This window comes from Mastigoproctus giganteus, chromosome 4 (genome assembly GCF_048544385.1).
Source record: "Mastigoproctus giganteus isolate SK-2022 chromosome 4, ASM4854438v1, whole genome shotgun sequence".
Taxonomy (NCBI): domain Eukaryota; kingdom Metazoa; phylum Arthropoda; class Arachnida; order Uropygi; family Thelyphonidae; genus Mastigoproctus; species Mastigoproctus giganteus.
This window is the reverse complement of record NC_143578.1, coordinates 39241819-39267094: the sequence shown is the minus strand read 5'-3', so window position 1 is coordinate 39267094 and position 25276 is coordinate 39241819. Positions and strand designations below refer to the sequence as shown.

The 25276-nt window shown below is 37.0% G+C and overlaps 1 protein-coding gene across 1 annotated transcript in view; it reads right to left on the bottom strand.

The window, feature by feature from the left end:
- Nucleotides 1-25276, bottom strand: part of LOC150086637 (APOBEC1 complementation factor-like) — a 268827-nt gene that overhangs the window by 9493 nt on the left and 234058 nt on the right. The window contains exon 8 of the mRNA XM_090372213.1: nucleotides 20821-20919. Within this exon, the coding sequence (XP_090228339.1) occupies nucleotides 20821-20919 (99 nt within the window). The remainder of the gene's footprint in view (nucleotides 1-20820; nucleotides 20920-25276) is intronic.

Genomic DNA, 25276 nt, shown 5'->3' with positions numbered 1-25276 from the left:
TGGATAACATTATTTTTTGCATCCAAACTAAACTAACCAGTCTGTAATTACTCGTGTCACCCTCAGATCCCCCTTTGTGAAATGAGGATACATTTGAACACCTCCAGTCCGTGGGGACTTCCCCTGAGTCCAAGGATACTCTCATAATTATGGCTAAGGGTTTACTTACTTCCTTTTCCACTTTCTTTAATATATCTGGATAGATCCCATCCACCCCAGGTGCCTTTCTTATGTTTAACTTCAACAATTCTCCTCCACTTTGCTCTCAGTTATTACAAAATCATTAAGCACCCTGTTACAGTTTATTAAACTTCTGGCATTTTCATCTCTTAATAACTCATGTGAATGTAGATGCAAAATACTCATTCAGATTATCAGCTATCTCAGCAGGATCATCAACAGTCGAACATTTGAATTGAAGTGCACCAATCTGATTCATCACCTTCCTTCTAGATTTTATGTAATTAAAGTCCTTACTGTTTTTCTTAGCATCCTTTGCCAAAGATTCCTTGTAATCTTTCTTCAATTGCCTAACTTACTTTGTGACTTGATTACAGACTAACTTGTTTGTTTTGAATTTTATTGGTGCATTAGCAACTAAGAATAAAAAATTAGCGACTATGTGCCAAAAAATATCTTATATCATAGGCTCCGGTGTCACCTGATAATTTATATGCATCCCATTAATTTTTTTCTCTGCCACGAGTCTCAGTAGTTCATCTGACATCCATTTAGGCCTAAACCTTGAACAGTATTTCTTAATCGGTATGAAAAGCCTAGTAGCTTCCATGATTACTTCCTTGAATGCTTCCCATTTAGAATTAGCTGCTGGTGACATCAGTTGATCCCACTGTAGTCACCTTTACGAAAGCAAAACCCTTCCCTTTACCCCTGATGGCAGTTACATCTTTAAGTAAATCCCACATCAGTACACTGTGATCACTGCCACCCAGTGGTTCCTTTATCTGCAAATTCCTAAAGCATGAATAATCACTGCTGATAACAAGATCATCAGTGAAGACAGGATATTATAGCTGATAAAGGAATTAGAATATCATCGCTTTTGCTGAAACAAGAAGAAATGAATCACTTGTAAGTTAAACAACATTTTCGAATTCAAAAGTACATTCTTCGAATGTACTTTTGAATTCCAAAATCCTGAGTAGTAGTCAAAGACTACTACTCAGGATTTCTAAGAGGTCAAAGCTAAAGATTATAATGATTTATGCTCCAACATCGAGCCATAATTATGAAGAGGTTGAAGAAATGTACACCGAAATTGAGTCTTCTAGGTGAGCAGAAAATCCACTTCACTATCATTATGGGGGACTTCAATGCTAAGGTTGGAAAGAGACAAAACATTGCAAAAAGGGGAACTATAGGAAATTTTGGAATTGATGAAAGAAGTGAAAGTGTTGTGGAATTTGCAGAATCTTGAGGAATGTCAATAATGAACACTTTTTTCAAGAAAAGGGTGAACAGAAAGTGGACATGGAAGAGCCCAAATGGATTTACAACTAATGAAATCGACTTCATCCTCACTAACAGAAGATATATCGTGAATGCAACAAAAGGTGATATAGTTGTACACGTTGGCACTAATGATATCAAGAGTAGGAGACCAGCAGAATTACTTCACAAGTACAGGTCGCTGCTGAAAAAAAGCCGTGAATTAGGGTTGAATTTGAAAGTGTCTGCAATTCTGCCCAGACACGATAGGAGAGAGTATATGATGAGAGCCTTGTCGATCAATTCGGCATTGTGCAAGGCTCAAGGGGTAGAATTTTTTCAGCCTGGACTGTACTTGTTAACAGGAGAGACTGCTTCTACAGGGATGGGATACACTTAAATAGAAAGGGTGCAAGAATATTTGCTGATGCTATCGAGGCAGCGTTAGGCGGGTCAGAAAACTGCTAGCTTGGGGGAGACAAAGACTAATAGATTACAGTAGCCACTGGCAGAGGTGAAAGAGATTCTTGCACTGCTTCTATTGGAATGAACAGAAGCCTGAAAAGCAAGATGCAGGATATTTCAGAGACTGCTGGGAGTCATTGCGGTACAAGTAAACACATGGGTTGTGTTAGGGTAGCTAAGAATAGAAACAGGTGCATATATACTTGCGTGTACACCAATGCTAGGAGTTTAGTAAATAAATTTGATCAATTTGAGGCATTGCTCAAAACATCAAAGGCAGATATTGTTGGGATACCAGAGACGTGGTGTCACACAGATATAAGGAATGCAGAACTGGAATTTGGGGAGTACGACGTCTACAGAAAGGATAGATAGGATAGGAAGGGTTATGCTATTAGTTAAGAAACACATAAAATCCAAGGAAGTGTAGCCAGTTGACATCGCTGGACAGTGCAGTGTCGAGTCAGTTTGGTGTGACATAAGCATTGGGAGATCAAAATTGAGAGTAGGAGTGTGCTATAGGCCTAATGACTCTGATGAGTATAATAAGAAACTGTACAGGGAAATAGAGTGGGCCAGTAAATCAGAGAGTCTTATAGTGGGGGATTTTAATTTCCTAGATATTGACTGGAATTTGGGGGCTGGTCACTCACACACTAGCAAGGCTTTTATGGATTTACTGGATGATTGTTTTCTACATCAGCACGTTCGGGAGGCAACTAGAGGGAGTAATACTCTTGATTTGATTATCAGTAGTGATTCTTCATGCATTAAGAATCTGCAGATAAATGAACCACTAGGTGGAAGTGATCAGAGTGTGCTGAAGTGGAATTTACTCAAAGAGGTAACTACCATTAGGGGTAAAGGGAAGGGTTATTGCTTTCGTAAAGGCGACTACGATGGACTGAGACAATATTTAAATTCTGTACAGTGGGATCAACTGATGATGTCACCAACAGCAAATTCAAAATGGGAAGCATTCAAAGAACTTATCTTGGAAACTACTAGGCTTTACATACCAACTAAGAAATATTGTTCAAGGTTTAGGCCTAAATGGATGTCAGATGAACTAATGAGACATATGGCAGAGAAGAAAAATGCATGGGATACATACAAATTAACACGTGACACAGAAGCCTATGATAGATACAAGTTGATCTGTAACCAAGTTACAAAGGAAGTTAGGCAGGCGAAGGCAGATTACGAGAAATCTTTGGCAAGGGATTCAAAGAAAAACAGCAAAGACTTCATTACTTATGTAAACTCTAGAAGGAAGGGGATGAATCAGATTGGTCCACTTGATATCGATGGGTCAACTGTTGATGATCCTGCTCAGGTAGCTAACAAACTAAATGAATATTTTGCATCGACATTCACACATGAGTAGTTATTCAGCGAGGGGAATGCCAGAGGTGTATTCAACTCTGGCAGTAAGTTAAAGAATCTTGTAATAACTGAGAGTAAAGTGGTGGAGAAATTGTTGAAGATAAACACAAGAAAGGCACCTGGGGTGGATGGGATCTATCCAGTTATATTAATGGAGGCAGCAAAGGAAGTAAGCTAACCCTTAGCCATAATTATGAGAGCTTCATTGGATTCAGGGGAGGTACCCACAGACTGGAGATGTGCAAATGTGACCCCAATTCACAAAGGAGGATCAAAGGCTGACACAAGTAATTATAGACTTGTGAGTTTAACTTCTGCTCCAGAAAAATTAATGGAGGCACTGGTTAAAGAAACACTGCAGGATCATCTAGACAAGACTTCAGTTATAGCTCGGCCACAGCATGGTTTTTTTAAGGGGAAGTCTTGCTTGACCAATTTGATTGGATACTATGATGCAGTCACAAAAGAACTGGATGCAGGGAATAACTTTGATATTATATACTTGGTTCTTAGAAAGGCTTTTGCTACTGTTGCACATGGAAGACTATCAACTTCCACAACAAATTCTAGCAGTATGGTATTGGAGGCAAATTGCTGCTATGGATAAAGGGGTGGTTGAGGGGGAGAAGACAGAGAGTGGTAATCAATGGACACTGCTCATCATGGTCCAATGTTATCAGTGTAGTCCTTCAGGGTTCAGTGTTGGGTCCATTATTGTTTTCTGTATTTATAAATGATATTGATGATGGTATATCAAGCTTAATATCCAAGTTTGCAGATGATACGAAGGTTGGCAGGGTTGTCAAAGACACTACTGACACTATGCTGCTGCAACAGGATCTGGAAAGGTTGAGCAGATGGGCTGAGAGGTGGCAAATGAAGTTTAACATTGACAAATGTAAAGTACTCCATATGGGAAGCAGCAACCCCAGAGTGACGTATCAACTCTGTGGTACTACACAGACAGTGGTAGAGAACGAAAAGGACCTGGGGGTAATTGTGTAGGGAGATATGAAGTTTTCTGAGCAGTGCAGACGGTCTACAAGAGTAGCTCATAGTGTCTTGTCAATGATATACAGGAATTTTTCTAGCAGGGATAAGGAGGTGATTATCCCCTTATATAAGGCAATGGTCAAGCCATATCTTGAGTACTGTATACAGGTGTGGAGGCCTCATTTCAAGAAGGATGTAGAGCTGCTGGAACAAGTACAGAGAAGGGCAACAAGATTAGTGAATGGAACAAAGGGGTGTTCTTACGAAGAAAGGCTTAAGTTTTGCAAATTACAGTGTCTGGAGACTAGGCACCAGCGAGGTGATCTGATAGAGGTGTATAAAGCCTTGAATGGTTTGAGCATGCTCAATGCTGATGGGATTCTTCCTCTTGCTCAGAATAATCACCTGAGAGGGCATAAATTCAAATTGAGGAAAGACAGATGTAGGATAGACATGCGGAAATTTGCCTTTAGCCAGCGGGTGGTTGGTTGGTTGGTTGGTTTGTGGAACAGATTTCCATCCCTTGTTGTGGAAGTTGATAGCCTAAATAAGTTTAAGGCTCAGCTGGACAGGTATTTCGAATGAACAGAGAGGTGAAGTGGAAGTGGTGTTTTTTTTTGGCTGATAAGCTTGCTTTCTTGAATCAAATGCCTCTACTAATGCTAATGATGTTACCATCCTAAACAAGGTAAATGTCAGAAGTGATCACAGAATAGTAAGATGTACACTTGATATAGATGTAAGAAAAGAAAGGAAAAAACTGACTTTTGAGATAACAGAAGAGGAGAAAAAGCAATATTTACTGGAATACAAAAACTTTCTGATAGTGATAAAGCCCAAGAAACCTATATGTGAAAGGAAATCGAAAGGAGAAAAAATTAGTCAAGAAACACCTGTCATGATGAACCGAAGACGATAAATGGAGAGAAAGATAAACACTGACTAAGGTAAAACTGAGTATACTGAGTTATGCAAAACCATTAGAAAATGACTCAGATATAAGATTTAACACAAGAAAAGTAGAACAAGCATTAAAGGTAAACAAAGGACTTAAATCAGCAGCCATGAGCAGTAATACAGAAACACAAATGATACTGAAACTGAAGAATAGCGGTGGTGTACTTATAAATAGCAGAGAAGGCATAATTCAAATAGCAGAAGACTACTAGAGAGAATAATACAAGAAGCGAGGGAATGATGCCAGCAGTGGGGAAGATGGATCACAAGTTAGTAACACATACGACATACCCGATATTCTCCCTGATGAGGTAGAACATGCATTTGAAGAAAATGAAGAATCAGAAAGCCCTGGGGAAGGTGAAGTTACTGTAGAGTTGTTAAAATTGGGAGGAAGAGACATGACAAAAAAACAGGCAAGACTCTTCAAAAAATGCATTAGAAAAGGGGTGACACCTACGGATTGGAATAATGCAATCATAGTTTTGCTGCATAAGAAAAGGTGTGATGCCTTTAAATCATAAATTGGAAATTATAGACCTATTAGCTTGTTTTCTCACATCCACAAGTTGTTCACAAGGGTCATTACTAACAGATTCGAAAGAATACTTGTTGAGAATCAACCGAAAGAGCAAGCTGGCTTTAGGACAGGATTCTCAACTACGGATCACCTTCATGTAATATCACAACTAATGGAGAAAGCAAATGAATATAAAACACCATTATGCCTTGCATTTGTGTATTATGAAAAGGCATTTGACTCCAACAGCAGAAGAATGTTTCAGGCACTGGAAAAACAAGGCATAGATACCCCATATATTATGATTTTGAAGAAAATATATGAGAATGCTACCTCCTCTATTAGAATAGACAAAGACAGTAGCAAATTTAAAATTGAGAAAGGAGTTTGACAAGGAGACAACATCTCAGAAGTTGTTTACTGCTGCCCTTGAGGAAGCTTTCAAAAGATTAAGACTGGTCACAGAAAGGAGTCAATGTGAATGGAGAGTACCTAAACCATTTACAGATGACATTGTGATCATAAGCCATGACCCCAAAGAATTAGAGGAAAACCTTAATCAGTTATGCAGGGTTAGTAAGGATTTCAGACAAACAATGAATATGGCTAAAACAAAAGTAATGATGATGAAGTATGCCACAGAACGGGATATAATGATTGAAGGAGCAGTAATTGAAAAGGTGGAGTCATATACTTATCTGGAACAAGTCATTGGCTGTGATAATGATAAATGGCTGGAAGTCAAGAGAAGAATAAATTTTGAATGGATAGCATTCAGAAAATATAGTCACATACTGAGGAGAAATATCCCAATTTGTCTAAAATGTAAAATAATGAACCAATGTATTTTCCCCACCATTCTTTTGGTGAGTGCCCAAGTTTCACCAAGAAGTGAAACTTGGGTACTCACCAATTCTTCTACCCGGTGAAGAATGGAACGAATTATATTAGGACTCAGACTGTTAGATAAGAAGAGAAACACATGGGTTAGGCAGCAAACTCAAATAAAGGACATTCTTATCAAAACTAAGAAATGAAATGGTCTTGAGCAGGACATGGCTCAAAAATATGATGACAGATGAACTAAGAAAACAGAATGGTACCCAAGAGGAGCTAGAAGAAAACCTGGAAGACAACAATGGAAATGGACAGATGAAATTCACAAGTTTGTGGGTATTAAATGGATGGCCAATTGCACAAAACAGAAGGAAATGTAAAGTTGCTGGAGAGGCCTTCATCCTGCAGTGGATTGAAAATGGCTGATGATAACCAGATCAAGAGTATTACTCTCTCTGGTTACCTCTCTAACATCTTGTTGTAGAAAACAATCATCCAATAAATCCACAAAAGTCTTGCTAGTGTGCGAGTGGCCAACACAAGTTCCAGTCAATATCTGGGAAGTTAAAATCCCCCATTATTAGACAATCTGATATACTGGCCCACTCTATTTCTCTGTACAGTTCATTGTACTCATCAGTCATTACGCTTATAACACACTCCTACTTTCATTTTTGCTTTCCCAGTGCATCATGCCAAACTGGTCAACATTGCACTGACCATTTATATCAACTCGATGCACTTCTATAGATTTTGTGTTTAACACCACAACCCCTCCTCCCTTTCTATCTTTTCTGTACACATTGTACTCCTCAAACTCCAATTCTGCAATGCTTATATCGTAACCCAACTTATATCATATCCCAACAATATCCATCTTTGATGTCTTGACCAGCACTTCAAATTCATCAATTTATTTACTATACTCCTAGCATTAGTGTACATGCATGTATACATGCACCTATTCTTATTCTTAGTTACCCTAACACAGCCCATGTATTCATTTCTTCCGTGATGACTCCCACCAGTTCCTGAAAACCCCAGCACCCCGCCCTCCAATCTAATAGAAGCAGTGCAAGAATCACTTGCACCTCTCCCTATGGCTACTGTTAATCTTTTAGTCTGTGAATACCCCCAAGCTAGCAGTTTTCTGACCCACCTGCCTTGATAGCATCAGCAAATATTCTTGCACCTCTTCTATTCTATCCCATCCCTGTAGAAGCAGTCTCTCCTGTTAACAAGCACAGACCATGCTGAGAAAAATTCTACCCCATGAGCCTTGCACAATCTCTCCAGGGACGAATTGATTGACAAGGCTCTCATCATGTACTCCCTCCTATTGTGTCTGGGCAGAATTGCAAACACTTTCAAATTTAACCCTAACTCACAACTTTTTTCAACATTGACCTATACTTGTTAAGTAAGTCTACAGATCTTCTACTCTTAATGTCATTAGTGCCAACATGTATAAGAGTATCACCCTTTGTGCCCTTAAAAGATGATATCTGCTTTACGTCATCAACTTTTACCCCTGGCAGACATACCCTGGTCCTATTTCACCTATCCTTTTTACACAATATATTGCCCATCTCCCTGATAATGGCGTCACCAACAATAACTATCTCCTGAGGGACCAGTGCATTCTGCTTTGGAGATTGTTGCCGTGTAGCCTGATGCACAAGAGGGAGCTCTGGCATTGAGTTGCATAGCTGTGAGCTTGATGGGTCCCCCCAAATGGAAATATAGAAGAAACCTTGCAGTATATCACAATTTTCAAGCAAACAAAGCTATGCTTAAAAGAAATTACTAGAGTTAATATGCATGATACTGCATATTAACTTTGTCACATAAAATTACAATCAGAGAACTTAAGGTTCAACCATAATTTTATCTGAATAATTTCCTATTCATCTGTGCACTGACGGTGAATGCTTCACATGCTAAGTTAAAGCAAGTTAGGTAGTGTTATGTATGCATTTTGTCATATTTCAGGTGCAGTCAATTTCTTTTTCTTAAATGTAATTATTTTTCATTTTATGATTAACACAAGTAAAAAGTAAATAATTAAATTACTAATTATATACAAAAGTAATTATTTTCATTTCACTGAAATTACCTTACAATGCAATATTCACTCCACATTTTGTGATTTTACCTGGATTTTAATAAAAACTGAAATACAATAAGTAATTCAGATCTGTGATTAACAAATGGTAATGAAACCCCCCCCCTCTCTCTCTCTCTCTCTCTCAGCATAAGCCTCAGGCTTCCTTGCACCATATGGCTAATAATAATAAAAAGAGTACCCACTTCAATATACATAGTGTGTAAACTGGGAATTTTTCTTTTCTATGTCACATTGTCCAATCATTACTCCAAATTAATACACCATTTCAATTTGACCGATTTTAATGAAATTTGGAATGGTTTGAAAAATCTTCCTAAAACATCCAAATAATAAAAAAAAAATTATGAAAATCCACTGGAAGTAGAGTTATTACATGTGCACAGCTGGACATTATGAAAATCCAATCACTGAAAGTAGAGTTATTACATTTGCACAACTGGACATCCTGAAACTAATATGTTTTATGCGTTTGCAAACATATCCAAAAACTGTTGAGAAAAATTAATACAGTATTGCATACGTTCATTAAAACAGAAAAATGACAGAAGAAATTAGCCCATATCATTTCAAAGAGAACCCAACCATTTAATAAAAAGAGCCCAGCATGCATACCATCTAAAGAATAAAACATTTCATTAGGGAGGAGAGTTTTTCTGAACCAGAACAAATGCTTTATCAACAGAATTTTTTAGTAGTGCATTAAACTCTTCAAATATACAATGTTCAAAATTGTGGGAGCTACTTTGGTCCTTCCTACATCTTCTGTTTTCATCTCATTACTGCTTGAATGCAGTTTTACACTGCTGAACGTTATACAATTAATAACAACTTAATTATACAGATGATGGGTGTGTGAATGGCCTTGCAAAATAAATCCCACCTCCCAAAGCAAATTGATCTATGCTATTTAGTAGTTTCTATGATTATCTTCAATGAAAACAGACCAAGTTTTTCTAGATTCCCAGGCTTGTTGGAATATGCACTTATTGTATTCCATCTACGATGGGACAGAGTATCACCAACCTGTGACTTTTTTTTTTCCAAATTTCTTATCATCTCATCTAGAAAAAGCTTCCAATGTACTTACGTAGTGTGGTTCTCTCTACACAAAAATGGATACAGAAAGTTTCAAAGCAAATAGCAAGGTGGGTGTGGTGAAGGTGGTAGGGACAATGGTGAGCTCCATGCCCATCTCGAAAGAGAGACTTTGTTACAAAAGTTCGATTTCATACAAATTCTAACTATTGAAAAGAATATAATGGAACAAATTTTCTGGTTGGACACACAAAAATCGTAATTTCTAAAAGTGAGAACCATACAATGTAGTTTTCCCAAACTTTCCCATTTTCAGTGAAGATCTTATGTACAAACAAGTGCTATCTTTTGTATGCCTTGTGAAGTTTCAAATGCAGTCCGATGAAAAAAAAAATCTTCCAGAATTAAAGAGAGTGTTGTTATTATTGATCTCCTTTGTAAATTCACTGAAAACTGTCTTGAATGAAAAATTAGTTCACATATCAACGTTCAATCTGCTTTATTTGCACTAGAATGCTGGATATTAGTCAGATCTGAGTTATAGAAAAGGTAAAGATATTGAAATACAATTAATTAAAAATAGAAAGGTTGAGCTACATTAAGATTAAGCCTGGAGGAGAAAGAAGTGCACCACCCATTTTACCCAGTTGTCATCTATAAAATCACTATGTAAACAGAGAAACTAAAATCTTAAAAGTTGTAACGTTAGAGGCCAAGAGTCCAAATGATAGACTTTAGAACTATTCATCGTCAGTTGACTGAAGGTGTTAGTGAAGATGGAAGTTTAAAAATAAGTTCAAGTCTCCATGACGCATTGCTTAGACATGTGAGAATTTTACATGCACAAGACTCCATATTGGAGAAAAACTAACTGGTAATTTTATATTTAATATTTTGAGTGAAATGTTATGACGAAACCATTCTATTGCTGGCATTTCATATTGAAATATTTTATAATTAGACTTTAATTTAATTAAAGTATATGGTGGCATTAACTAACGGATTATGATTATGAGCATGTACGTGTTGTGTGAGCTCAGTATTTGACAGATAGGTTCTTAATCTATTGTCAGCATTAGCATATGATGCAAGAAAGCAAGCTTATATAGCCTTAGCAAAAAAAAACCTTCCCATTTCACCCATCTATTCACTTCAAATGTTTGTCTAGTTCTGCCTTGAATTTATTTAAGCTGTCCACTTCCATGACAGATGGAAGTCTGTTCCAGAAATCAACCACCCACTGGCTAAATGCAAATTTCTGCACATCTATTCTACAACTTTCTTCCCTCAATTTGAATTTATGTCCTTTCAGGCAATTAATCTGGGCAAGAGGAAGAATCCCATCAGCACTGAGCTTTCTCAAACCATTCAAAGCCTTATACACCTCAATCAGATCATCTCGCAGATGCCTCGTCTCCAGACATCGTAATTTGCCTAACTGAAGCATTTCTTCATTAGAGCAACCCTTTGTTCCATTCGCTAATCTTGTTGCCCTTCTCTGTACTCGTTCCAGCAACTATACATCCTTCCTAAAATGAGGCCTCCAGACCTATATACAGTATTCAAGGTGTGGCCTGACCATTGCCTTATACAAGGAGATAATCACCTCCTTATCCCTGCTAGAAAAATTCCTGTATATCATTGACAAGACACCATCAGCTATTCTTGCAGTCTGTCTGCACTGCTCAGAAAACTTCATATCTGACTGCACAATTACCCTCAGGTCCTTTTCATTCTCTACCACCCTGAGTGTAGTACCGCGCAGTTGTTACGTTACTCTGGGGTTACTGCTACCCATATGCAGTACTTTATATTTGTCAACATTAAACTTCAGTTGCCACCTCTCAGCCCATCTGCTCAACTTTTCTAGATCTTGTTGAAGTAACATACTGTCATTAGTGTCATTAACAACCCTGCCAACCTTCATATCGTCTGCAAACTTAGACATTAAGCCTGATATACCTTTATCAATATCATTAATAAATACAGAAAACAACAATGGACACAAACTGAACCCTGGGGAACTCCACTAATAATATTAGTTCATGAAGATCCACTCAGCCATCTCTTTATCCATAGCAGCAATTTTCTCTCAATGCCACTGCTCCAATTTGTACAGCGGTCTTCCATGTGCAACAGTATCAGGAGCCTTCCTAAGATCCAAATATATGCTATCGAAATTATTCTTTGCATCCAATTTCTTTGTGACCACATCATAGTAACCAATCAAATTGGTTAGACAAGACTTCCCCTTAACAAATCCATGCTGTGTCTTTACTATAACTGAAGTCTTGTCTAGATAATCCTTCAGTGCTTCTTTGACCAGTGTCTCCATTAATTTCCCCGGAACAGAAGTTAAACTAACAAGTTTGTAATTACTTGTGTCACCCTTTGATCCTCCTTTGTGAATTGGGGTCACATTTGCACTTCTCCAGTCCATGGGTATCTTCCCTGAGTCCAAGGAAGTGCTGATAATTAGGGCTAAGGGTTTGCTTACTTCCTTTGCTGCCTCCTTCAATATAACTAAATAGATCCAATCCACCCTAGGTGTCTTTCTTATGTTTATCTTCAACAGTTTCTGCTCCACTTTGCTCTCAGTTCTTACAAAATCATTTACTTCACTGCGGAAGTTTAATACACCTCTGGCATTCCCCTCCCTGAATAACTTCTCATGTGTAAATGTAGATGCAAAATACTCATTCAGTTTGCTAGCTACCAGAGCAGGATCATCAACAGTTGAACCATCGATATCAAGTGGGCCAATCTGATTTATCCCCTTCCTTCTTCAGCTTATATAAGTAAAGAACTCTTTGTTGTTTTTCTTTGTATCCTTTGCCAAAGATTTCTTGTAATCTGCCTTTGCCTGCCTAACGTCCTTTGTGACTTGATTACAGACCAGCTTATATCTACCATAGGCTTCTGTGTCACCTTTTATTTTATATGTATCCCATACATTTTTCTTCTCTGCCACATGTCTCATTAGTTCATCTGACATCTAGTAATGGTAGTAGGTTTTAATAGTAGTAGGCTTGTGTATTCAATTTTTGATAATTAATATGGTACTTTAAGACTTACTATAAAGTTTTTTTTTTTTTTTTTTCTCTTTTTTAGAACCAATAGAATGTGTATTCTATTGGTTAACAAAATTATGTAAAAAAGGAACATGTTAACTAATAAGTTGTTTTTAGCATTTAGGAATTAAAATGTTAACACCAAAGGATAATATCAAAATTATGTGAAAATAACCATAGCTCTTTATTGTTTTGTTAGACCAGCCATTCTCAATGGGGGCCACAGACTGAAAACCATAATGGGGGGGGGGCGGCGGCATGGAAATTCAACAGATTAAACATATTATTTAGAAGGAGGAAAGGTCCTTGGTGATAGGATAATTTTTTCCTTCTCATAATTTGAGGTAGGGGCAGGAAGAGAGACATTGAACTAACCCTTGTAAGAAGTTCTTTTGTTCTGTAATAGTTATTTTTATTACTTTCAGCAATAATTTTACCCATGAGTTCCTTGGGAAAAAAAAAAGAAGTGTCGGCAGTATTCGGTGGAATACCTAGCACATGGTTTCATTACATCTCCACAAAACCCTTCTCTGCCCATGTGTTTGATTTGTATGAATACACTTTCAATGGAAGCATGAGGCCAAGCAAGTTAAAACAACATTTAGAGACTTTTCATAAGGGGAAGAAAGATAAACCCTTGGATTACTTCAAAAACCTCTGAGATAATTTCAAGAGAAGGCCGACGCTCAAACAGATGGTTACTCAAACGTCACAAAAATTAGAAAACGGTCTTCTTTCATCATACAAGATTAGTAAATTGATTGCTAATAGTGGAAATGCTCATAACATTGCTCAGTCACTTATTCTGTCTTAAGTGTCCATAACAGTATCTGACATCATGAACTTAAATTCCAAAGAAGTTATTCAGGCAATTCTTTTGAGTAATTTCACTGCTTCCAGAAGCATGGAGAAAAGCCTATTGGTGCTAAGGCAGACGTATTTTATCTGACAGATATGTTTGACAAATTATTCAAGACCTTACAGGGTAAACACAGTTAGTAAGGAAGAACCTCATAGATAGTAAGGAAGGTATCGTTTCTTTCTTTAAAAAGCTTGAAGTCTATTGGAAGAATAACGGACATCAGGAATTTTTACAATTTCCAAACCTGAACATGATCACAGAGGCACTGAAGGACGATGACATTACTGTTTATGTGAAACATCTAAAGCAAATACACACAGATCTGCAGGAAAGATTTAATGACCTGTTAAACCTCAATAGTAAATAATCAACAAGATGGATATAGAGGTAAATAAACCAGGCATAGAGCTCTGAGCTATCAACAGGGCCTGAACAGTATACTTAATGTAATCATAATGTTGTTTTTAGATCCATTTGAGGAACAACCCACCGATGTTGAGGCAGAAATTCAAGAGAGATTAACTGATCTTCAGAGCAATATAATTGCACGCCGTAAGTTCAATCAATTTAAAAAAGATTTTTGGGTCAAGAGTGATGTGCTGAATAGATACCCAAAACTATGGGAAAAGGCCCAAATATTTTTCATTGCCTTTCCCTCAACATATTTGGTTCCTTGATAAAATCAAGGATTTTATCAAGTCTGTTCCTTGATAAAATCCAGGAACAGACTTGATATCACAACAAGAAGTGACTGTCGACTATCACTATCCAATTTGGAGCTGGACTTCAAAAAACTTGCACAGGAACATTGAGCTTAAGGATCTCATTAAAATTTTCACTTAATAAAAATCTTTTTTAATTTTTTGTAATAAGTATGTTCATGTTTTCTTCTTTTCTATGTGTTCAATAAAAATTATTTCCTATTTGTCTGTTTGTTCTGGAATCACTTACATGCCACAGTGCACATATCTGTTAAATTTTCCGTAAAAATCCAATATTCACTGGCAATATTAATGACTTCTTGCTTCTTATTAGTTAACTTTTCAATAGTTTTGAACAGAACTTCCTTGATTTTGATACAAAACTTGTTTCGACTAAAACCCTAATACTTTCACGAAGTGATTACATCAATAAGCTTTTTTGAACAACTAGAATGTATTGTAGTTGTTAGGAGAGAAGTACAGAAGAAACTTATCAACTAAGCTTGACTGCTTCACAGGGTAGCCATAGAATTTGAGAAGAGCACTGAGGGGGGGGGACCATGGCCAAAAAAAAAAGATTGAGAATGACTGTGTTACACCATTGATTCAAAATATAGAGGATTAAACACAATTACAGATTGCTTAAGCCGTTTTGGGTTTTTTGTGGAATTTCAGCTGCTTGGTGTTCAGCACATTTATAAGGCCATTGATATTTGCTCATAAAATCTAAAAACACCTGAAAACTTAATGATTCAGAATAAAATTTGTTATTCTGAATTACAATTCCAAACTAGTGGGGATTATACCATTATGTTCAACACATTTAAGGTGGCTTATGGCACTGCTGATTTTGAGTTTTTCTGGCAATTCTACCAATATTGAGTTTTCCAGGAAGTAGATGAGGATTATGGAAATATTTGCATTTTGCACAAATGCAGGGAAATTTTTAGGAAAAATGTTGTGTATATCACTTAATTTTTTGCTTGTGATTGTGTGCAGCTGCTTTATAATTGGTTGACGGTGCATGTGATCATAGTTGCCTTTAGCAGTGGGGTGGTGTTATTACAATTTCTGTATCTTCAAATGGATTGCTCATGTTGGTTTTGTGAATTTTTCATCCCTCAATTTCTATTCTTGTGTTATTGTTATTAATGTGAAGAATGGATCCGGTTTCAGAAGAAACTTCCAGAATTGATAAAATATTTGCAACAAAAACAAGACAATAAACAGAGAATTAGCGATTGTAAGCTCTGGATAGTATAAAATTTCAAATACAATCCATTCTCATTCAGCTATGTATGTGTAAAATTTTGCTCATTGGAAAGACAAAATGTGAAAACTAGGTGAGTACCTTAGTATGCTATTATAAAATTATGATTTAAATTCCTTGTATTTTGCTTTTGAACTTTCTTTTTGTGTGCGTACACAGTATGTTAAAACTATGTAAATAAGTTAAAATTAACTGCTAAATTAGTAACTTAAACTTAACATCACCGTTTAATTTCACATATAATTTGAAATTTTTTTCATACTACAAACAAGTGATGAAAACTTTCTCGAACTATACTTGAAGACATATGGAAAATGAAGGGGGGGGGGATGGACCAACCTCATAACAGCATGCTATCTGAATTGCAAACTTTATTATTAGTAAAGACCTGTGCATGTTGATATTATCTCTTTAGAATTCAAATAAAAGACTTTCATTTGTTAAAACCGTGTCTTTAATGAAGATTTTCGAATTTTAACCAGAATAATAAGAATATTATAATTATAGCTTGGAAGTTACAATGTTCACCTTATAATTTTCACGCATGGGTTTCAAACTGTAACCACAGTTGGGAAATTTCCTTTAACTTTTTAATTTCTCCTTAGAATTTAAAATTCGTCTCATTGAAATTAATTTCAAACTTCATAATTTCATATAATATTAATAACTTGCAGGTACATTATAATTTTTAAAAAAATTTATATTTCTAAGCTTAATATTTCCATTTCTAAAAATTTATATTTCTAAGCTTAATATTTCCATTTCTAAAAATTTATATTTCTAAAACTATTTCCACAGTGTGGAAATAGTTTCATTTAACTTTATAATTTCTCCGCAAAAAGCATTATCTTTGGTTGTGTAATTGGCAAGATAAATGTGCATGCACACACAAGATTTTGTTCAAACCCTTGAACACTGTGTCTGGATTAGCAAGGGATTAAACCCTTGCTAATCTGGATTAATTGGGGGGGAGGCATCATCCAGATTAATGAAGCAAAAGACAGCCCTAAAAGACAAAAAAACTTGGAACACAAATAAATGGAAAATTTAATGATATAGGTAGTGCTGATGAAAATAAATAAATGTCATTGTAGAGCCTTTATTTAAAAACTATAAAAAGACAATACATTTATCCATCAATAGAAGGCTCATAAGCTGTACTTGTTTTTGAACGTAATAATGCAGGTTTGATGGAACTGTCAAGTTTTATCTGAACAGCCCTCTGATGCTGTTCTTTAATTAGGATTTCCCTCACAGTTCTTTAGGTGTTCATAACACCCCTGCAATTTTTGATTTGTTGAAGAGTCCACATAATTGATTATTGCATCAATGCCATCTCTTGCAGAACTACGAAGTTTCTTCTTAATTGTAAATTCTTGTAGTTCATCTATTTATTATCTGATTCTTCTTCCATAGCAGAATCCTTAATAGAATCTGCAGCAATTTCTTCCTCTGTAAGAAGCTGAAATCCAGGATCTTCTTCCAGTTCAAGCCAATCTTGGATATTTTCTTGCATTATTTCAGTCTCTCCAGCTGCTCTCAACACAGTCTAAAAATCCTCTGGCTCTAATCCCTTAAAGTCAATATCACCATCTGTATTTTGCAAGAGTTTTTTCCAGCCATTCACTAAAGTTTCCTTTTTAGTGTCCCTCCATGCATTGGCCCAGTTTAAGATAGCAGATTTGATATTTTACAGTGTTCTTCTTCCTCTTGTGTTGTTATCTTCATCCATTCTGTCTTCCAACAATATCATCACCTCATCAAGGAACTTGCACTTGTAGAGTCTCTTGCAGGCCATAATGATGCCTTGGTCCATGGGCTGTATTGAGGCAGTTATGTTTGGTGGCAAAGCCAAGCACTTAATTTTACCATCCTTACTGGACATATTTTCAATGTCTGGAGGTGCAGAGGTGTTGTCAAGGATTAGAAGCGCTTTAATCTGGTAATCTGAAAATTTCAACATTTCTTTCTGGTACCTCTTGACTTCGAGTATGAAGTGGTTATGGAACCAATTCTTTCTAATTTCTTGTGTGAACCAAGCATTTTGCGAGTTGTAGTAGACAATATGCACATACAGTCTTTTGATTCACATACAGTCCCTTGGATTCTTAGCCTTGTTGACCACAACAGACTTTAGCCGATAAGTTCCATTTGCAATGGCACAAAGAAGTGCAGAAAACTTCTCCTTGCTCTTTTTCCACCCTGGTGTTGACTGCTCTGAACAAGAGGCTTGTGTATTTTCTGGTAGGCCATGCCAAAACAGTCCCATTTCATCAGCATTATATATCTGAGAATAACAAAAGATCTGATTGTATTATTATTTCATTTAATATTTTTTTCTAAATGGCTCAATACTTTCAATATCACCACTTAAGGCTTCACCACAAATTTTTCTATTAGTCATATTGTGCCTTTGTCTTAATCGCCACAGCTATCCTGAACTGCAAGTAAAATTGTTTAACTTAAAATGATTTACAAACTTTTCTGCTGCTGCTTTCAGCTCAACACCATGCACAGCAACCAGGGATGACACTAGGGGGTGCACAAGTGAGGCACTTGCCACGGGCGCCACCTAAAATAGGCACTGCTAGATGCACAATTGCATATATATGTGTGTTAAGATATGATATGAATTACTGTTACAAGGTTTTGCCTCAAGTGCCACAAACACTAGCACCAGCAGTGACACCAACACCACTTGATCATTGCTGTGAATACCACTTAAATACAGCTTCTTCCAGCAACACTTCTTTTGGCTTTTTTTAATGTCTGTCTATTTGATACATTGCCACACTTTCATCACTTGCCACAACTGAATTTTAAAGCAAATGCCTTTATAGGTTCTTTTTGTTTTTTTAATATCTGACACAGTCTGTTGGCCAATACCAAATTCGTCAGCAATTTTTTTTCCAGAAACATCATTTTAAAGTTGTTCTATCACTTTGAGCTTGTTAATGATAGTTAAAGTAATGTGTTTTATTTTTTATTCCACTTTTTAATTCTTTAGAACCCATAATTATACAAAATATGTTAACTTATGTATGTATAAAGACGTATGCAAATGAAGTGATATAAGCAATAATATCTGTCAGACTCAAGAGTCAACAATGATACTGAATAAAACAAGACAATATAATGTATGTTCTGTCTCTCTCTCTCTCTGTGCAGTCAATCAGCATGCAGTTCAGAGTGACTCATCTGCCTTCATAAATCCCATGCATGTTTCAAAGTATTCAACTGTGAACAGAATTTTTCATATTTCAATTCGGATTATCCGACATCTGGATTAACTGTAACCGGATTAGTGAAGTTTACTGTATTGTGTCCTGGGAACTCTGATATAACCCAACCAAATAATTCTTAATTATTGGCAAAAAATTCTACAAACTTAAAGTAATAAATGTGTTTTTATTTTATTATTTTTTTATCTTATTGATTTATTATATGTTAGAATTGACTTGTTTTTTAACTTTAAAATCTACTTGTGGACACAAATACATATACAGAGACAATGGTAAGCCCATCATGCACTCAGGGCTAACATTAGCTCTTGACTTCCTTCCTTTCAGACATGTTATACGGTGACACAATATGGTCTTAAGTGGTTGATGCACTTAAAACCCAACAACAACTTGTACCACAGCTTCATATTAAGTTTGAGTATTTAATTGGAATTCTGGATTGGCTGTTATACAACTGTCTGCTATAGGAAATGATGCAGGGCTGAAATCTATATGCAGTTTAAAGTGGGCTTGCCATTTTTTTTTACACTGGACATGAAATCATTAAGTTTAAACTTTGATTTCTCTAATAGCATTATGCTAAGAAATCTATTGAAGCAATTAGTGTAACTACTGAGACAGCTGCCTAGGAAGTTACACACCTTGCAATATGATGGATTTCCTTACAGTCTTTGGCAGAAAGAAGTTCTAATTATTACATAGTTATAGTGCATTGGATTTATTACTTTAAGTTTGTAGAATTTTTTGCCAATAATTAAGAATTAATTTACTTAAAAAATGTATATAATATTAAGGTCTTAGCTGAGCCTAGAGGAAAACCCTACTTCCTCCACCTGTGATTGGCTGATTGGCCTCGATTGAAGATGGCTTTAGAAATTCCTGTAGTCATAGATGGGAATTGAACCCACACCTTTTCAAACAAGTGACAACTGGTGAAACCACTATACTATCATGGAAGACTGCCACAGTGGTGCAAGTTACAGCATAGAAGATTCTATCCTAAGCATTCATATTAACCTAGAATGAGCAAACATTTGACAGCCTTGACAGGGAATGTACTTTGGTATCACCACCACCACCACTACTACTACTACTACTGTAATGCAGCCAACATGCTAAGAAAAATATATCTTGTTGTGTTAATATAGTTATAAAGGGTCTGTGATGGACCCACAGTTTTTGCAAAAGTTTGTACTTAGAAATGAAAATATCTTTTATCAAAGATCAATTCCTAAATACTCATAACTGACTTCTTTTAACTTTTATTACAGATCAATATCTAAATATTCACTTAAAATGAATATTCATATGCTTCATTATCTCTTTAAAAAAATATTAGCAGTCTCTTTCATTCAAAGCTAGTTAAAACTTTTACAACTATTTACTTTTAACTTCATGTTTTTAACCCACTCACAAGCACATGGGGGTCATTTTTATCTCCCCCCCCCAAAAAAAAAAGAAAACTTCTTGTACATTATAAGGCTATTCTGTTCATCTTCCATGACTTTTCAATAAGGGCATTGACCCATTCATTCGCTCCAACCATATGAAAATTCCTACCATAGAATTCAGGAACTGTTAAAAAGATCTAAACACGGAAGTTTTCATGTGCCTGGTAGTGGACTAAATTACAATTTTAATACTATTGCTATTACATTGTTTAACTTAAAAAAACATATTAAATAAATTTCATTATTTTAAGAAAACAATAACTGTTTCAAAATAACAGTCTAGAATTTTAAGTTTCAGAAGTGATGATCATCTGATTAGCTTACTGCTTCTGGGCTTTCCCAAAGAAGAAAAGGAAGAAAAAGCAAAGGGTGCAGGATTTGGGGTGGAGGATGAGGAAGGAAGCAAGAGGTTACCAGCATCCCCATGACCCCTGTCATGAGAACTCACACTACCTGCAGGATGTAGAAAGTTTACAGTTCCAATACGGCCAGGAGGAGCATATGCTGATGCCGTCAGGCCAGGACCAGGCAATGGCAATGGTGCTTCCACACCTGTAAATAAAGCTGAAATATTAGTGTTAATTCTTTTATACAATTTTATAGCTAGTTTTAAAAAACAAAAAAATCTATTCAGTTCAAATAATCCTTAAGAGGATAATGTCATAAATTACACACAGTCGTTAGCATTAGCAGAGGCATATGATGCAAGAAAGCAAGCTTGCTTTCGCCCCCCCCCCCAAAAAAAAAAACCTTCCCATTTCACCCATCCATTCACTCCAAATGTTTGTCCAGTTCTTCCCTGAATTTATTTTTTAAGCTATCGACTTTCACAATGACAGATAGCAATTAACCACCTGATGGCTAAAGTCAAATTTCCTCATGTCATATCGCAGGCACAAATAGCAGTAATAGGATATTTGTTTGTTTTTTTTTTTTTTAGGAGCATTAGCAACTAAGGCCATATTGTTCTGGGGATATGAGGTGGTCATTCCCTGACCTTTCCTCATCCTCCATATTTGGTGGTCACAGGCTCGAACCCCGGTCTAATCAAGAAGTGTGCGCTACGCACTGCCACTCCTGCCCACCTGGCTACGGAGGCGCCACAGTAATAGGAATGTATAGTTTGTTATATTTATTAATTAAATATTACAAATTATATTTGCTACATATAAAATTACATCATATCAACCAAGTTTCTTGTGACGACCGACTAACTGGTTAAAATAAATTTATTACAATAAAAATGATATATACATAAGATAAAACAGAAATAAAATAAGATAAAAGCGTTAAAATACAATAAGATAAAAGTGTTGAAATATAATATAATAAAAGCGTTAAAATACATAGTAGCTTTCGAATCAAAGTGCCTCTTCATCATCTAGTCTGTGAATGGTGTACTTCAGTATATACAGGGTGTCTCAAAAATATTGGTATAAACGTTTAGGGGAGGTAGGTAACATCTAAAGGAATGTGAATCGCATAGGAACCCATAACCAGAAACGTCACGGGAAAGTAGTAGCAGGGGCACAAGAAGCAGAAATGACACAAGACAGTAATTAGTGGCAAACATTTACTTGACATAACATTAACAATGGAGTACGAGATGGATACATTTCATGATGTTACAACAGATGCTCGAAAGTTCAACCACGAGACGTGATGCATGTGTGACACCGATGCAGCATGGATTGGCGGACACGGTCGAACACACCTGGAGTTTCTTTGACAGTAGCAGCAGCAGCGCAGACGAGTCTCGCCACGAGATTCATTTCCGTCTCCACAGGCAATTCATACAAGATAGATTTGAGGCCCCACCCCACAGAAAGAAATCAAGGCTCGATAAATCAGGTGAGTGTGGGGGCCAGGCAACAAGTCCACCACGGCCAATCCATCGACGCCCAAAACGCCTGTTCAAATGGTCACGAACACACCTTCCATAATGGGCAGGCGCCCCGTCATGTTGAAACCAAATGTTGCGTCTCACATTTGCTGGAACATCGTCAAGTAACCCTGGTAGAACTTGTTCAAGAAAGATCCGATATTTAGCGGAGTTCATGTGGGATGGTAACAGGTATGGACCAACTAAGCAGTCACCGACCATACCTGCCCACACATTTATTGCGAAGCAGTGTTGTGCCGCATGGGAGCGCACACCGTGTGGGTTGTCGTGAGCCCACACATGAGTATTGTGCTGATTGAATAAGCTTTCCCGAGTGAAATAAGCCTCATCCGTGAACAAAACATAGGCTGGAAAATTCAAGTCTTGAACACTTTCTTGGAGAAACCACTGCGCAAAAGCCACATGTGTAGGATGATCTTGGGGGAGCAGCACCTGAACCCTTTGGAGATCAAAGGGGTGTAAGGAATCGTCGTGCCAGACACGCTGTACACTGCAACGAGACACTCCTAAGGCAGAGGCAACAGCATGTGTGCTGGTAGTAGGATTATTCTGGACGGCATTCAACACACTTTCTTCTATGGCGGGAGTTCGCATCAAACGTGGTCTGCCCGCACTACTCCTGTTACCTCTAAATGACCCATAATCGCACAAATTTTGATGCACACGCGCAAACAAATGGTGGTCCGGTACATGTCTGTCTGGGAAGCGTTCTCCATAAATTCATTGAGTGGCTCGTCCATTGCCCTCTACTAATCCATACACTAGGTGCATGTCTGCCAGCTCATAGTTTGTATATCGATGTATGCTCTTAGTGCGGCGACTACCGCACCATCTACCGACTTACAGTGACGTTTCCAGTTATGGGTTACTATGTGATTCACATTCCTTTAGATGTTACCTACCTCCCCTAAACGTTTGTACCAATATTTTTGCGACACCCTGTACTGATGGTTACAATAGCACAAGTCAGCTGGGAGCAATATGGCCTTAGTTGCTAATGCTCCTAAAAACCAAATAACAACACAATAAGTCGGCTGGGCATGATCATGTATCATGAGTCTGGTGTCAGTAGAGCAGAATTACGAACAAGTGATGATCGCCAGCACTCATCGCACTGCAATACAGTACATTCTATAATAGGGTGTAAGTGTACTCCCCTCGTGCAATTCATAGTACTATTATTGGTGACTATGTGCAGCACTTCAGGCTGGCGGTAATCATGTGAATAGTCGACGATTTCAATATCCCGTTGGGGATTAAGAGATAGGTATTCATTACCTAGTGTTTTGCAGTTCATCGCAAGAAACTTGGATGATATAATGCAACCTGATGCACAAGGACTGTTTTCTAATATAAAATTACAATTATACCTCTCTTTATATAACAGAAAAGTTGTAAGAATTTTGTGCAAAATGAGATCATATATGTATTGTCAATGAGGATAGAAAATGCAAAAAGTAAAGTAAAATATTAACAGAAATGCGTTGTTAACCTGAAAATATATTAAGTGAATAAAAAAAATAGTAAATATTTATAACATTTAGTAACACAAGTTTACACACACGATTTCCTTAGTGGGACTGATTCATAATGGATTACAAATGAAATTCAACACTCGTGCTACAAGATGTGACTATTAAATAATGAGATGGCATGCACAGCTGCTACACATCAAGCACCACCTGTGAAACAAAGGCATGGTAATTGACCTTAAACCTTTTTCTAGTTGTCTGCCAAGTCATGTTCCAGCATGCTCATTAGTTTTGCAGTGAGATAGATATTCATTACCTGGTGTTTTGCAGTTTGCTGAATAAATGGCAGACAAAAGAATAACAACAAATCTACTTCAAATTTCTAGAAAAAATACCAAATGAAAGTTATGGACTATTACGTCATGTTTGTGGAAAAGATACGGGGGGATATCAAAATATTTGTACCCTTACCTAGAAATAATAGCCCTAGAAAATTGAAACTTCACAGGAACTTTAATCCTTTTCTATGTACTCTCCATGTATAGCAACACATTTCTCCCATCTATGGATCAGTTATTTAATGTCTTGATCATAGAAGTCCGCACTTTTAGCCTGAAACCACAATTCCACTTCATTGATGACTTCCTGAGATGAATCAAAGCGGAGTCCATGCAATGGTTTCTTCATTTCTTGAAACAAGAAGCCTGATGATGCTAGGTCAGTAGAAATAGGGTGGGTGCTGCAGTAGTTTGAAGCTGCACTGGGCAACAAAGTTGGTGGGGACAATGGCCATGTGAGCCAGTGCACTGTCTGACAGAAGATAGACACTTTAGCATTAGCATTAGCATTAGTAGAGGCATATGATGCAAGAAAGCAAGCTTATTCAGCATCAGCCAAAAAAAAAAAAAAAAAAAAAAACAACCACTACTCCCATTTCACCCCTCCGTTCGTTCTAAATACCTGTCCAGCTGAGCCTTAAATTTATTTAGGCTATCAACTTCAACAACAAGCGATGGGAGTCTATTCCACAAACCAACTGCCCGCTGGCTAAAGGCAAATTTCCGCACATCTATCCGACATCCGTCCTTCCTCAATTTGAATTTATGCCCTCTCAGGTGATTATTAGTAGTAGTAGTAGTAGTAGTGGCACTTGATGCAAGAAAGCAAGTGTAGGAGCTTATGCAGCATCAGCCAAAAAAAAAAAAAAAAAAAAAATCACACCATACCCTCCAATTGCCTGTCCAGTTCCTCCTTAAATTTATTTAACCTATCAACTTCCACAACGACAGATGGAAGTTTGTTCCAGCAATTAACCATCCGCTGGCTAAAGGCAAATTTCCGCACATCTAGTCTACATCTATCCTTTCTTAATTTGAACTTATGTCCCCGTAGGTTCGTATTCTGAACAAGTGGGAGGATCCCATCAGAATTCAGCGTGCTCAACCCATTCAAGGCCTTATAGACCTCAATCAGATCACCGCGCAGGTGCCTAGTCTCCAGCCACTGCAATTTGCAGAACTTAAGCCTCTCTTGG